Consider the following 16,383-nt stretch of genomic DNA (forward strand, 5'->3'; position numbering starts at 1 on the left):
GCCACCACAGAAAAGGCCTTCTCCCTAGTACCCACCAACCTAGCTGTTTTGGTTGGCAGGATTGAGAGAAGGCCTTGTGTGGCTGATCTAGTTGGGCGGCATAATTGGTGGTGGTGGAGGCGCTCTTTCAGGTAAGCTGGGCCGAAACCGTACAGGGTTTTAAAGGTTAAAACCAACACCTTGAATCGGGCCCGGAAAACAACCGGCAGCCAGTGTAGATCAGATAATACTGGCGTGATGTGGTCCCATTGGCGGCTGTTGGTAAGTAAGCGTGCCGCTGCATTCTGTATAAGTTGTAATTTCTGGGTCGTTTTCAAGGGTAACCCCACGTAGAACGCATTACAGTAGTCCAATCGAGAGGTGACCAGGGCATGCACCACAAGCGGGAGCTGTTGAACAGGGAGGTAGGGTTGCAGCCTACATATAAGGTGTAATTGATACCAAGCTGCCCGGCTCACAGCCGAAATCTGAGCCTCCATGGACAGCTTGGAATCAAGAACAACCCCGAGGCTGCGGACCTGGTCCTGTAGGGGCAACTTCACCCCACCAAACACCAGGTCAACATCTCCTAACCCTCCCTTGTCTCCCACAAGTAGTACCTCGGTCTTATCAGGGTTCAACTTCAGCCTGTTCCTGCCCATCCATCCACTCACGGATTCCAGGCACTTGGACATGGTCTCCACAGCCCTCTCCGGTGAAGATTTAAATGAGAGATAGAGCTGAGTGTCATCCGCATATTGGTGACACTGCAGCCCAAATCTCCTGATGATCTCTCCCAGCGGCTTTACATAGATGTTAAATAGCATGGGAGAGAAGATAGAACCCTGTGGCACACCACAATTGAGAGGCCAAGGGTCTGAAACCTCATCACCCAATGCTACCTGTTGGCGCCTATCAGAGAGAAAGGATTGGAACCACCGTAAAACCGTGCCTCGCAATCCCAAACTCTCCAGGCGATCTAAAAGGATACCGTGGTCGACGGTATCAAAAGCCGCTGAGAGATCCAGGAGGACAAGGAAGGTGAATTCTCCCCTATCCAGTGCCCTCCTCATATCATCAACCAGAGCGACCAAGGCTGTTTCAGTTCCATGTCCAGTCCTGAAACCCGATTGGTATGGATCTAGATAATCCGTTTCATCCAGGTGTGTCTGCAACTGATTTGCCACCACTCTCTCAATGACCTTGCCCAAGAATTGTAAGTTCGAAATTGGGCGGAAGTTGTTTAAGATCTGGGGATCCAAGGAGGACTTCTTTAAGATGGGTTTAATAATAGCCTCCTTGAGGGCTAGTGGCATAACACCCTCTTGCAAGGATGCATTAACCATTGCCTTGATCCCCTCACCCAATCTCTCTTTGCAGCTCATAAGGAGCCACGATGGGCAAGGATCATTTAGACAGGTGGTAGGCCTTACAGATGAGAGCACCTTGTCCACATCCTCAGCAGGAAGAGGCCGAAATCGATCCCATTTGACCGGTTTGCAACTGGTTAACTCTAGCTCACTCACTGTATCCACGGCGCACGGAATTGAGCTCCTCAGGTGTTCGATTTTATCAGCAAAGTGCTTTGCCAATTTGTCACAGGAGGCCTTAGACTGTTCCAAGGGTTCCAGAGCAACTGGACCGACCAGGCTTCGGACCACCTGGAACAACCTCCTGGGACAGCACTCAGCTGATGATTCCTTTTAAGGGGATCACTTTTGCAATATACAGTTTGTAGGAGCCAGCATTTTGTATCGTTCTCTCCAAACATTCAGTCATGGATTTGCTTGAGAGAATTATTCTGTGACTGAAATTATTGTGTGGCTGGAAAATGCAATGTGTGAATTATATCAGTATGGAGCAGAAAACTACAGTCCAAGCTAAGACTGTGTTAAGTAAGACTGTGTTTCTGAAGCCCATACTAAAATTCAAGATTTAAAAAATGGGGGGAAAAGTATCATTTAAGTGAAATTTTAAAACATTGAATTGATTTGAACGATTTTGGGGATTTTGTAGATAATAATGTAGAATCAAACAATGTTCCAATCCCTGCAACTATACAAAAAGCTAAAAAGATAGTTAGCACTATTGCATCAGTAGTGCTGAAGCTGAAAGAGGTTTCATTTTAATGAATATAATTTGTACGAGGGTGAAAAATAGTTTCACAGTAGATCATATATCAGATTTAATGACAATAAATTTATTGAGAAAAGAGTTAGCGGATTGGGATGCAACTCCCAATCACGGTTGAATTGCAACCATAGATTGGCTATGGATACAAGAGTTCGGCAAAAATCAACGAAAGCGTTCTGTGAGAATCAATTGGCCATATGGAATTTACAATAAAGAGTATTGTATATTTTATTATAATTTGTAAATTGTGTGCTACACATCCTTTATATCAGTAAAATTTATAATAAACTTATGTACGTATATATGCATACTTTTCCCCCCCGGAGAGCCAGTTGTTAAACATTTACCAGCACACCACTGCCTAATGCTCCATTAAGACCAGATACAATCTAGCCACTCTATAAGCTTTGTGTAAGCAAACCAGGATGATGGTTATCTGGAGGAGAACATAAGAAGAAAATGCTGGGACAAGCCAGAGGCCCATCTACTCTAGCATCCTGTGATCACAGAGGCCAGCCAGAGATGCCTGTAGGAAGCCCACATGGAGGACCTGAGCAGAAGGGCACTCCCCCACCCCCCACGGTTTCTACCAAATGGTATTCAGAAGCAACTGCCTCAGACTGTGGAGGCAGAGCACAGGCATTTTGTCTATTAGGCTCTGATACTGTTAACCTCCGTGAATTTGTTTAATCCTCTTTAAAGGCCCTCTGCAGCTTAACTAGGTGCTGTGTGAAGAAATACTTTCTTTTATTCGTCCTGAATCTTCGAGCATTCAGTTTCATTGGATGTCCACAAGTTCTAATGTTATGAGAGAGGAAGAAAACTTCTCTCCATTCTCTCCATGCCGTGCATAATTTTATTAACTTGTCTCATGTCGCCTCTTACTTGCCTGTTCTCTAAACTGAAAAGCCTCAATTGCTGCAACCTTTCCTCATAGGGGAGTTGACCTTATATAAAGTATAATATAAATAATATAATATATATATATTATATAATTATATAATAATATAATATAAAATATATAAAAGTCATTTTGAAAGATTCTTGCAACAAGCATATTTTAATGCTCCTAAGCCCTCCTCTCCTTTAAGATGTCCAATTGAAGGGTTAGACTGCTTCTATCATTCGTAGCATGAGGGAGACACCTGCTGTTCATTCCTCATGTACTGTACATATTTACTCTTCTCCCTCCCCCCTTTTTATTGTATATTTATATACAGTATGTTCATGTGTGTTTGTGGTTTTTTTCCCCCAGGGTGCTCGAGGTTCTGATGGACCAGTGGGTGAACCAGGATCACGAGGTGCCAAGGTGAGCCCTCCCCCCCATAGCTCTAGTTATGATCAGATTGTTCTTGTGCAAACTCTGAACTTTGTCCATTGCAGTGTGGAATAACAGAAAGCAGGCATTTTTTTCTTTAAATGTCTTATATCTATGCAAGGCAGATATTCAGCCAGGTTTAGTTGGATTTGTGTGACTCATTCAGTTCATGACATGCATTATGAGTTGTAAGATCTCAGGTTCTGCCTGCTAATATTAATGGTTCCTTAGTGGTGAAAACCAGTGTGGTGTAGTGGTTAAGGTGTTGAAGTATGACATGGGAGACCAGGGATCAAATCCCCACACAGCCTTGAAGCGCAGTGGGTGACCTTGGGCCAGTCACTGCCTCTCAGCCTCAGACGAAGGCAATGGTAAACCACCTCTGAATACCGCTTACTATGAAAACCCTATTCCTAGGGGCACCATAAGTCAGAATTGACTTGAAGGCAGTCCATTTCCATTTCAGTGGTGAAAGAAATATAGCTTACAGATACTGAAAAGATACTGAAAAGCACTCCCTACTGTTCGATACTTCACTAATATTCACTAACAGGCAAAAAGTCCTTGCGGTTTAAGAATATACCTATAGCCAACATATTTCTATCAAACTTTAAAAAGCAGGGAAATTGGGCAAGCTATAGTGAATGCACTAGGGGAACAGGAGACCTGACCTCCTCTCTGAGGCATTGTACTGCCCCACAAATTTGTAAAAATGCAGACACAATTTCACAGTCCAATCCACATCCTGTGTAGCTTGGAAGAATTTGGTAACATGTGCTTCTTTTTAATCCAGGAGATAAGAAATGGGATTCTGTGCAAGTTTGCTGAGCGTGATCATTTGCATGATGGTATATTGCTTTTATGTTGTAAACCGCCCAGAGCGCTTCGGCTATGGGGCGGTATAAAAGTGTAATAAATAAATAAATAATATTGAGTTCAATGGGATTTACTCCCCTGCAGTCATGCTTAGGATACATGAAACTGATCACGGAGGAGGAGGAGTTGAGGGAGGGAGGGCTGGAGTGGGCAGAGGAGAAGGAAGAAGGGAGGAGGCAGGGAGGGGAGGGGGAAGGAGGAAGGGAAAAGCACATCTGATTATTTACATCCTTATTGAGTTCAATGGGATTTTCTACTGTGTAATCATGCTTTGTTAGACAAAACTGACCATGGCGGAGGAGAAGGTGGGAGGGGAGGGAGAGGGGAGGGGATTGGAAGGGGAGGGAAGAGGGGTGGGAGGAGCAAAGGAAGGGGGAGAGAAGGGGCAAGAGGGATGGGATAGAAGGGAGGAGGGAGGGAGGGCAAGTTTGATCATTTGCATGCTTTTTGAATTCAATGGGTTTTTTTCCTGTACAATCATGCTTAAGATAGGTGAAACTGACCTGGGGGAGGGGGAGGGGGAGAAAAGGGGAGGAAGGGGAAGGGGACAGGAGGGAGGGGGGAGATTGGGTGGGCAGGCACTGAGCAGAGGAAAAGCCCCTTTCCTTTCCAAAAGGAAAACATTGTGAACAGTATCGTTGTTTTTCAGGGTTTTCCCTACCTTTTTATTCTACAGCAGGGACATGTAGCGTCCCAACCAAATTTAAACTAAAGCTGTCACTGGCCACATCCACACCAGACATTTATTCCACTTTAAACAGTCATGGCATCCCCCAAAGAATCCTGGGAAGTGTAGTTTGTGAAGGGTGCTGAGAGTTGCTAGGAGATGCCCTATTCCTCTCATAGAGCTACAATCCCCAGTAGAGGGGCTGACTGTTAAACCACTCTGCCCACTGCAGCTCTGTTGGGAATAGGAGTCTCCTAACAAGTCTCAGCACCCTTCACAAACTACACTTCCCAGAATTATTTGGGAGAAGCTATGACTGTTTAAAATGGAATAAATATCTGGGGTGGGTGTGGCCCCCTGATTAGCCAAGCCAAACAGCTGTGAGTCTGGCTTTTAGAACCCTGACCATTGGTTCTTACTGAGCATGCCTGTGCTATCATAGACTCCAATGTTAAATTTCTTAAATTAATTAAAAATCAGCAAGGCATTTTTTAAAACTTTTAAACTGCAGAAGATGAAGATCAGGAGCATGGGGTAAGGTCAGGAATAGGTTTACAGGTACTCTGTGAACATGGTTGATTTTTAATTAATTTCAACAAATTATGAGAACACTGAAAGAAAAAGTCCAACAGGAGTCTGGATTTTTTTCTCTTGTTTTACAGTTTGAACTCTCGATTCTCTCTGAGTGTTTTGTGTATAGCCATGAAAACTTAGAGGGTTGTTCAGCAAGCATTTCTGAGTTCAGGACTATAAGTATTGTAAGGTTTTGTTTTGAAATGAGCTTATGGGAAGCAGCAGCATGGGGGTATTTTCAATTTAACATTGCGGAATGTAAAAAATCGGTGGTAGCTATATTATACAGCCACTCTCATGGCTGTATAATTTGTCAAAGTGCATAATTACATAGTTCAGAATATGAATTTGTCCAGCTCTTAATGCTCAGAAGAATAAAAATTTGAGCTTCATTTCTCAGATAAATTCTTTTTCTGTTGCTCAGAATGTATGTTTGTGTTCTCAATGAAGTCGTGGACACTTTACCACAGCTCAGACAGACAAGCATTTTCTAAGAGTCTTCTAAGAGTCTTCCAAGCAAATTTGAAGATTCTGACCCAATTCGGAATGAGGCTGAAGGGGGTTCACCCATCGCTACTTCAAATATTTCAGAGCACTTTTTTATGCTGTGTATGATTACATTTATATCCCACTTTTTCTCCAAGGTGACTTTCAAGGTTCTTCGCCCTCTCCATTCTATCCTCACAGCAACTTTGTGAGGTAGGTTACGATGAGACAGGGTCACCCCAGGAGCTTCATGACTGAGAGGGGATTTGAACCCTGGTCTCCTAAGTCCTAGTCTGACACTGTAACCACTACACCATACTGGATCACATGCGGTTTATATGTGGTGCTATATTTGGACAATGAATATAACTTCTGATGGGTAACTGATTATGAGTAGGGATGGAAGGATCTGTGTTGGTTCTCTTAGTTTCTCATTCTTAAGTTCAGTTCTCCACACTTCTGCACCAATTTGTGTGAGTTGCTTTTTAAATCCTCATGAAAATTCTTCAGCATTTTAGCGCGAATTTCTTCCAAAAAACACATTTTTGTGTGCAGCTTTGATTCATGTACACATTTTTGCAAGCAATTCCTCCTAAAATAGGGCATTTTTGTATGTTAGTTTCACTGTTACATTCCTTTTTATGCACACTTTCCCCTAATAGATGCACGTTTGTAACCATTGGTTGGAGAACTGCATTGCAAAATTCTGAGAAGCGCAAATTTGGAAGGATGGCTGAGTTTCAGTTCTCATGTTGTTTCTGGAAGTCCGGATTTGATAGGTTCAGCTTCAAACACAAACTGAATCAAGTTTCTCCACCATCCCTCATTGTGCGTAGTCCTGGTCATGAGGCTGAAAGACTATGCCCATGAAAAAACTAGAAGTTAAAGGCAACCAACCTCTTGTGATCTGGGGAGTTGGCCAAAAACCTGGACCAGTGCTTATGCACCAAGGCTGGCAAAAATAGGTTTGCCAAATCTCCAGGCTTGACCTGACACTTGCAGGTTTTGGCATCCTCCTTAAATCAGGGGAAATCTCAAACTGAGGAGCCAGAAACATGAAAGAACATGATTTTCCACAGGACCCTTCAGATCAGAAATACAGGGTTGTACCGAACTAAGTTCCTCAGAGTAGACCCATTAAAATTAATGGTCCTAAGTTAGTCGGTCCATTCCCTTCAATGGGTCTACTCTGAGTATTATTTTTTATTAAATATCCTGTCTTTCCTCCCAGAAAGAGCTCGGCGTAACAACCCCCCCCAAATAAAATCTTAAAAACAAAAAGTCTCTAAAAACATCTTTAAAAATAAATCTTTAAAACATCTTTTTAAAAAAATCTAAAAACAGTTCCAACACAGATGTAGACTGGGATAAAGTCTGTACTTAAAAGGCTTGTTGAAAGAGGAAAGTCTTCAATAGGCTCTGAAAAGATAACAGAGATGGCGCCTGTCTAATATTTAAGGGGAGGGAATTCCAAAGGGTAGGTGCCATAACACTAAAGGTTCACTTCCTAGGTTGTGTGGAGCAGACCTCCTGATGAGATGGTATCTGCTGGAAGCTCTCACCTGCAGAGTGCAGTGATCAACTGGGTATATGAGGGGTAAGACGATCTTTCAGATATCCTGGTCCCAAGCTCTATAGGGCTTTATACACCAAAACCAGCACCTTGAACTCAACCCAGTAGCTATTGGGCAGCCAGTGCAATTCTTTCAACACAGGGTAACATATTGGCGATATCCTGTACCAGTGAGCAGTTGCACTGCTGCATTTTCAGACTCCATGGACGTGTATGGTCAGAGAAAGCTGTGGGAGGCTCTGGACCAGCTGGAGGACGCGACCTGCTATCTCTGGCTGTAACATTGGCAGGAGTGGGTGCGGGAGGAGAGGAGGTGGCAGTTCTTCGGCAAACTCCTCCTGGAGATTCTGCTTTTGAAAAGGTCGAGCTATGCTTCCTTGACCGTGACGGAGTACATCGAAGCAGCACTCCAAAAGTATCCAAGCGTCGACTGGCTGCTGATGACAATCCAGGAGAAGGCCCTAGTTCCAGAAAGCGAGTGGGACTTGGCAGCGGCCCTCCAACACCCGAGAGCTCCATCTACACCCCCTCCGACTACGCTCTAGAGTTTGAAATCAAGAGCGAATCTGGATGCGCAGAGGTGGGAGAAGGATTGCTGGAAGAGGAGGAAATCTAAGTATTATCCCGTTCCTGGTTTCTGCAACATGGATGCTCACAAAGAGATCGTCGACCGGATTGCCAGACTAACCTCCAGGGCAGCCCCACATAGAGCACAGTACAGTACAGTACACATTCCCATTTAAAGGGGGGGTCCCTTGTAAGACCATGAAGCCCAGAGTCTACAATTACCCAATCACACGTCTGTTTTATGCATTTATTTAAAAACGATTTGTATTGTGCCTTTCTGCTACCAAACCTTTGAGACAATTGACAAAACAAGAATAAAATAATGATACAATTCAAATGAATCCCATCTTCTAAAAAAAATCAAATGTTCCATCCAGTTTAAAGAAGTAGCAGCGATGTTAGGATAACAATGACAGAAAAATCTATTGACTTTACCAGGAGGATCCTCTTTGCCATTCTTTTGCCAAAGTGAGGAACAATAGAGTGCCCAGAGCTTGGAAGTAATTCATTACGAGTAACGAATTTTAAAGAATTATTCACCCTTTTTATGGTAGCTGCCAGACAGGTCTTAACTCAAAATTGGAAGACAGCTGCTGCCCTGACACTGGAGGCTTGGTATGAAAAAATATGGACCACTGCACTTATGGAAAAACTCTCTAAGCAACTTAAGGCTCTAAAATACAGATGACTTTGAGGGAACTTGGTACACTTTTATTCAACATATTAGAAGCAACGTGTCTAGGACACCTCCATCAACTCATGGCTATCTCTGGAGTAACCTGATGAGTCAATGAACATGACAATAACTAAAGCCTGCAATTCACCACAATACTTACACATAACTTGTTAAATATCTTACCTCTTTGTGAATGGTATATATATATATATACATGGAATGTCTGGGGGGAGGGGAAAAGTTATGGTTTTTTTGAGTAAGATTGTATTTATTATTAAAATACACAAATAAAACTATTAAAATAAATAAAAAAGAACTTAAGAGACATAACGTATGTAAACAGAAAATGCACATATCAAAAGTAATCCACCGGAATAAATGTTATCACTTCTCCTGCAATTAAAAATGTAGTCTTGCCCAGCATATAGTGAAACTATGGAATTTGCTACCACAAGAAGGAGTGATGGGCACCAACTTGAATGGCTTTAAAAGAGCATTAGACAAATTCCCTCTAGGATGCACACCTTAACGTGGTGAGGGGGTTTGAGAGCGTTGAAGAAGCTGAGAGCAATGCCGTCAGGAGTCTAGACCAAGAGGCTAGACTCCTAGCAGGAGCACCCAAGGCGGAATGGTCAAAGCTGAGACACCAGACTAAGGTGCATCCAAACTCAGAGGAAGGCAATGGTAAACCACCTCTGAATATCTCTTACCATGAAAACCCTATGAACAGAGTATCCAAAATGGAACACGAGGTAGTGCTGAAAGATGAGACCCCCAGGTCAGAAGGCCGGGCCTGGCAACCAAGAGGTCTTCTGTATCTTTAAAAGTTGTGCAGAGGGGAGGGAGAATTCCACCTTGTGGTTTTTCCCATTACAGTGTTGCAAGAACACCTGCACTTGGCTGACTTTCTCTTCTCCTAAAGATACAGGATCAGTCTCAGGCCAAGAACCTGGCAACCCTAAGTCCAATACATGTCTACTCAGAAGTAATCTTTATTGGATTCAATGGGACTTACTTCCAGTTACTCAAGTACACACTCGCCTGGGAGTAAGTCCCATTAAACCCAATGGAATGTACTTCTGAGTAGACATGTCTTGGATTGCAGGTTAGTCCTTGTATTATAGGCATCAGATTTTACTTGCCTTAACCAGATTGATGCATCTTTGTACTATAAAGTGTCATTTTTCTCTCTCCTCCCCCCCCAAATTAGTACAGCTTCAAGGCTTCAACCAGTCCTTATCTTGCCTAATTAGTGAAATCCTCTACCCAATTTGATTTACCTGGGAGTAAGCACCATTAAACATAAAGAGACTTACTTCTGAATAGACCTGTATATATTGTACTGCATGTTAACTAGACAATCATTTTTAATGTGCCTTTTGGAACTCTGTATTTGCCATGGGAAAGGGGATTTTGTAATTTGCGCAAAAGAACTTCCAGGGAGTACCTCCCTCAGAAGATGAAGATGCATCCTGGTTATTAGGAAGAAAGGAGGGGCAGGAAAGAAAACTGGAATCAGCTGCTCTTGGACCCTGACTGCTTGCTCCTGCAACTTCTGCCTGCCCCTTGCTCACCCCGAAGCTGCAGCTGTGGGGAGGCTTTTGGCTCTTGTCTCTGCTGGTAAAAGAGGGGAGGTGGGGAGGGAGGCAAAGGCCACCGCTCAGAGCTTTGTGTGCCAAACACACACACACACCGTCATCTCTCACCTTCACAGTTCTTCATGTCCATTCTGCCTCTGCCTCCTTGCCCTCCAGCTCCTGACAGTACGTGTGGTACTCCAGATGTGGCTGGACTCCAACTCTCATCAGTCCCAGCCAGCATGGCCAATGCTTAGGGATCATGGGAGCTGTATTCCAGCAACTTCTGGAGGGCCAATCTTGCTTAAGGAAGAGCAGGCAGGAGTTTCTGGTTCTGTTGACCAGGCCAAGGCTAGAAGGCCCAGCTCCAGGTATGTATAAGGAGAGCAAGGGGCTGGACTCGATGGACCTATAGGGCCCTTCAAACTCTATGATTCCGTGCAAGGTTTAATCAATCAGGAAGCCTCTTACTGCCTATGTACCATAAAGATTGATGTTGGGCATCCCTGTTTCCTGCTGTGTAAGAAGAGAACTCTGATAACTGAACATGTTTGGCTTGTGAACTTCCTAGAGGCATCTTGTTGGCCACTGTGGGGATGCTGGACTGATCCAGCAAGACGCTTCTTATGCTCACGCACAGTCCCAGATAGCTCACCAGGAAGCCCAGCTTCAGATTCCAGGTCACAAGCCTTCTCCCAAACTTACATTTTTCTCTATGGAGGGATCCCCCATACAGTTATGGAGGAGCATCTGTAATCTGTGGTACAGCTCATGGCTCTCTAGACCTTTTTGGTCCAATTTCCATCATCCCTAGCCAGAATGCTTGGCTGGGGCTGATGAGATCTGGAGTCCAATAAAACCTTATTGGCCCCAAGTGCCCACCTCTTACTGATTTAATATCTCAGTAAGTCTGTGTCAGGATCTTTAGACACAGATATGCTATATGCATATGACTAATGAAACTGGCATTTACCAGATGATTAAGGAGTTTAGTAGGAGTACCTGCGGTTGTGCCCAGTGATGGAACATTTGATTAATCTGCAGATGCTTTAGGATGGATGCATTCCTTTTAGAACTCATATAACCCGTTTTAAAACGGCTGCATTTGTTGCCAATTTGTTTCCAACCCCAATTCAAGGTGTTCTTGGTAGTGTTTTAAGCCCTCCACAACTTAGGCCCCATGTATCTGCAAGACTTCCTCGTTCCCTACACATCCTCTTGGGTGTTAAGATCAGCAGAGGGGGCCCTCTTAGTAGTTCTATGGCACTCAGAATTTCGGGGTGGTGGTGGCCCAGGAGAGAGCATTATCTGTGGCAGCTCCTAAGTTGTGGAACTCCCCACAGAGGTACATCTGGCACCTTCCCTATACAGCTTTCGTCATATGCTGAAGATGCACCTCTTTAACCTCACCTTTGACATTTGAGATATCTATATTTTGGAACCCACTTCAGTTGTGATTGTGATTTATTTTAAACTGTTTTTAATGTATTTTACATTGTTGTGACCCGCCCTGGGACCTTATGGTCAAGGGCAGTTAATAAATCTGACGATGATGATGGATTCAGGCAATTCCCAAGACTGCCTTTTTTATTTGCAGCCAAATAAAGCATAAACTGGTTCATTTGAAGAGATTTTATGTGCAATTGATTTCACAGGCACCGCTTGACTGAACAATCTAGGGCTTTTCATCATTGCACAGATGGTGACATCTGTACCCATCCCTTGGCATTAGGATCAGATCAAATAGCTAGGATTAAGCAAAAGTGGGTGAAAAGAGGGATGAGAGTGGATTCAGTTCAGTTTCTCCTCTCCTTTCCAGGTCTTCTGCTCTCCTCAATATTTTGTGTCTCCCTCACCCCCTAGAATGCTTGGCAGTATTTAGGAATATTTGGCAATCAGTTCACTTCAAATGAAAGAATATTGCACACTTTCTAGATGAACTAAAGGCCACTTCTGCTACAGTGGGGAAAAATGAGGGGCCCAAGGAGCAGAGTTATTTAGGCCTATTTTCCACAAATTACAGGAGACAACTGGTAAATCTGTTTCTGGGTAGTAGAATCCAAGACTGTAAGTAGAAGTTACCATAGGAAGCTGCCTTCTACCCAGTCACCCCATTGGTCCATCTAGGACAGTATTGTTGATACTGGCTGGCAGCAGCTCTCTAGGCTTTCAGACAGGAGTCCTTTCCAGCACTACCAAGAACTGAACCTGGGATCTTTTGTATGCAAAACATGTGCTCTACTACTGAGCTAGAGTCCATTCCTAGGTTTGGGTGGGGGGTTCACATGGTTGAATGCTCCTGTGTACAATTTTTAAAAATCCCTCCACAAAGGAAAGCGAAGGACAAAAATTGTAGCTTAGCCTTCTCCAAGATGCTTGTGCACAGGGAACGTTTGTATATGGTATGAGTAGTGATGTTGTTGGAGTACAACTCTAATAATCTCTGACCATTGGCTGTGTTGGCTGGGACTGATGAGAGTTGTCCAAAACCTCTGAAGGTTGACCAACCCTCCAGATTCCATCACATCAGCACCCCCACCTGTAGGCTGAAGTAGTTTAGGGACAGGCATAAGCTGACAATTTCATTTGCTGTTTGTGAGAATTAAGCCTTAAATTTAAACGTCTTTGGTGCAAGCTTCTTGTTCTCACCTTCAAAGCCCTTCCCTGTCTCTGCCCTCGTTTCCTGACATTTCCTTTCTTATGACCTTTGCTGATCAATCTCTACCACCCTCAGCTGACCAGAGGCCTCCTGCTCCTGGAAACAACTCTGCCCATTTCCCCTTGCTGACGCTTACTCCAGGAACTGTCTCTCAAATCACCTCTGTGCATTCGTCTCTCCCCTCGTTTCCTTTGTCCTCAAAACACACATTTTTCAGGAAGCATTGGACCATCTCTTTAGACTCTATTGTAACCAAGCCAAAGTATGTGCACTTGAAGTAATCACATGTTACTGCCTACCCATGCCTCCATTTCCCTGTTCTTCTGATTCCCTGTGTCTGTTTTAGATGGTAAGCCTCGTGGGAGCACAGACTTGCCTGTTCTCTCATAAGTCACCATGAATGTATATAGCACTGAAAGATCATCTCACCCCTTATATACCAGTCAGTATGCTCTACAAGTGAGGCCCTGTTGCAGATACCATCTTATTAGAAGGTCCATCTGACACAATATAGGAATCAAGCCTTTAGTGTTCTGGTACTTACCATTTGGAATTCCCTCCCATTAAATGTCAGACAGGCACTATTTCTGTTGTCTTTTTGGTGCTTGCTGAAGACGTTCAACAAGCCTTTTAAGTAGAAACCTTATCCCAGTCTGAATTGGTATTGGAATTGTTTTTAGGTGGTGTTAGATATTTTAAAGATCCTCCGTGGCGCAGAGTGGTAAGCAGTGGTAACGCAGCCGAAAGCTCTCCTCACGGCCGGAGTTCGATTCCAACGGAAGGAGGAAGTCGAATCTCCGGTAAAAGGGGTCGAGATCCACTCAGCCTTCCATCCATCCATGGTCGGTAAAATGAGTACCCGGCATATGCTGGGGGGTAAAGAAAGGCTGGGGAAGGAACTGGCAATCTCACCCCATATATACGGTCTGCCTAGTAAACGTCGCAAGACGTCACCCTAAGAGTCGGAAACGACTCGCACTGCAAGTGTGGAGACACCTTTACCTTTTAGATATTTTAATTGTTTTATTGCTTGTGGATGTGCCACACTGGGTTCCTTTAAGGTGAAGTGCAGGATATTATTATCATCATCATGGCAGAATGTTAACCCTGTTTTCACACTTTTTTTTCTTAACAGGGCCTTCCAGGGCATCCAGGGAAACAGGGACCAGATGGGCAGCAGGTGTGTCAGTTATCATTTGAAGTGATCTGAAAGAGACGTGCACATTAATTTTATTAGCATTTCTGCAAAATGGGATTTGGGCTGTATGCAAAGTCTTCACAGAACCCAGGCATAGTTTTACTGGAGCTCCCTGAACTATACTGTCACTGAAAAAGAAAATTAGCAATAGCAACAAAATGATTTCACTTCACACTGCATTTGACAATAATTTATGGGCCACAATCCAAAGCAGATTTAGTCCTGTTGATTTTCTTGGGCTTAAATGCTTGAAAGGTACACAGACAACTTAAGCAGAGTAGTCATGCCACAGTGGAACTGTACTCCTCCGACTGAGACAGACATTCAAACTTCCCTGTAAGGTCATACTTGGGAGAAAATGATCCGGCCAGTTTTCAGCATAATCCATCTGTACACGGTGCTGATTGGCAACATATTATTATCCCCGTTCCCTGTAAAAAATTCATCAGTGTTTTTGTACTTTGAAACCAGCTCTGAAAGAGGTGCTCTGTGATGTCACAAGTGTCAGCTGAACACACTTTTACTTGGATAAACTTGTAAGAAGCTGGGGGGTGAAGCAGACAGCTCATCAGAATCTGGAGGGGGATTGAAAAGGAGGAGATGAGGCCTGGATTTGGAGACAAGCACTTGTTATTTGGGGCTCTTCTGGACTGTTGCTATTTTTGAATGGGATTCAGACACATACCGGCCAATCCAGGTTGTGCAATTATAGCTGATTAGGGAGTCTCTGCAACAAACTTGGTTCCTCTGAAAGATTAGACTTTTTGCTATAAGGAAAGTGATGGGCAAATGTGGGATGCTACTTGCTTTGACACAACATTATTTAACCTCTCCACAAACAAATCAGAATGACTGCTTCTAGGGACCACAAAATGTACTTGTGATAAAAATATGTGCATATTCTGGGAGGCACTAGGTACTTAAAATATAGGGGTGGGGGTATAGGCCTAAGACACAAAGTTGCCTCTAGGCAAATTAAAATGGCAGGTGGCTGGGGTCCCATCAGCGATGTGTTTTGCATGACACCCAACCACTTCGTAAGCCAGCCTTCACCATCTTGGTGCCCTCTAGCTGTTTTGAACTATAACTCCCATCAGCCCTGGCTATAAGCAAATGGGTGTGGGGTCTTGTTATTTTGTGTGGTTTTTTAAAAAAAAAATAATGGTTTTTAAAAAGGGAGGGACAGGCAGTTTGCTTCTGAACTCCGCTGTCAGAGGCAGTGTGAGTCCCAAATTCCAGTTTGCTGAAAACCACAGGAGGAAAGAGCACTATTGCACTCAGATCATGCTTTTGTGCTTTCCAGAAGAGGCATCTGGCTGGCCACTGAAAACAGGATGTTAGACTAGATGAGCCTTTGCCATGATCCATCAGGGCTGTTACTATGTTCTTAGGAGATCCACAGCCCAATGCAAAACAGTCAGGGCTCTGGCCCCATGGGCCAGCCTCTAACACAAGGATGAGGAACCTGTAGTCTGCCAGCTGTAGCTGGACTGCAACTCTGCTCATCCCTGACCATTTGCCATGTTGGTGAGGCTGATGGTGAGCAACATCTGGAGGGCCACAGATGTTCCCCAGCCCTGCCTTAACAACAACCCACCTGGTATAGCATCTCCCCCCTTGTGCTTTTCCCTACCAGCCTACTGGGACATGCTTTATTTGGATTTAAGTTCATGACTGTAACTGTGTGTTTGCAGGGAAAGATTGGAGAGATGGGAGAGGCAGGATCTCGTGGCTTTCCTGTAAGTTCTTACTGAATCCTGCTGCTTTATAGCCAACTTTTTTCCTTATTGTTTTTAATTGCTGTTTTTTAATGCATACGTAAGAAAAAATTGCACTAAAATGCTGATTAATTTTCATGAGCTTTTTTTTTTAATCGCAAATTGCTACAGAAATGTGGAGAACTGAATTTAAGATTGTAAAAATGAAAAATTGAGAGAACTGAAACTGATAAAATTCTTCCATCCCTATTTTATGGTAGGTGGACAGTAAGGGGAGTCCCATTTTAATGCCTTCAGACAATGCATAATTAATTTATGGAAATTTGATGTGGTGGTGGCCACTAGCTTAGACAGCTTTAAAATGGGCTTATCAGTGGCTACTC

At 43.7% G+C, this 16,383-nt stretch overlaps 1 protein-coding gene across 2 annotated transcripts in view; it reads left to right on the top strand.

Moving 5' to 3' along the window:
• COL27A1 (collagen type XXVII alpha 1 chain) overlaps positions 1-16,383 on the top strand; it is a 376,750-nt gene that overhangs the window by 240,599 nt on the left and 119,768 nt on the right. For both annotated transcript variants that reach the window (XM_061603994.1, XM_061603995.1), the window contains exons 29-31: positions 3,368-3,421; positions 14,220-14,264; positions 15,977-16,021. In XM_061603994.1, coding sequence (XP_061459978.1) covers positions 3,368-3,421; positions 14,220-14,264; positions 15,977-16,021 — 144 coding nt within the window. The remainder of the gene's footprint in view (positions 1-3,367; positions 3,422-14,219; positions 14,265-15,976; positions 16,022-16,383) is intronic.

Source organism: Rhineura floridana, chromosome 20 (genome assembly GCF_030035675.1).
Source record: "Rhineura floridana isolate rRhiFlo1 chromosome 20, rRhiFlo1.hap2, whole genome shotgun sequence".
Taxonomy (NCBI): domain Eukaryota; kingdom Metazoa; phylum Chordata; class Lepidosauria; order Squamata; family Rhineuridae; genus Rhineura; species Rhineura floridana.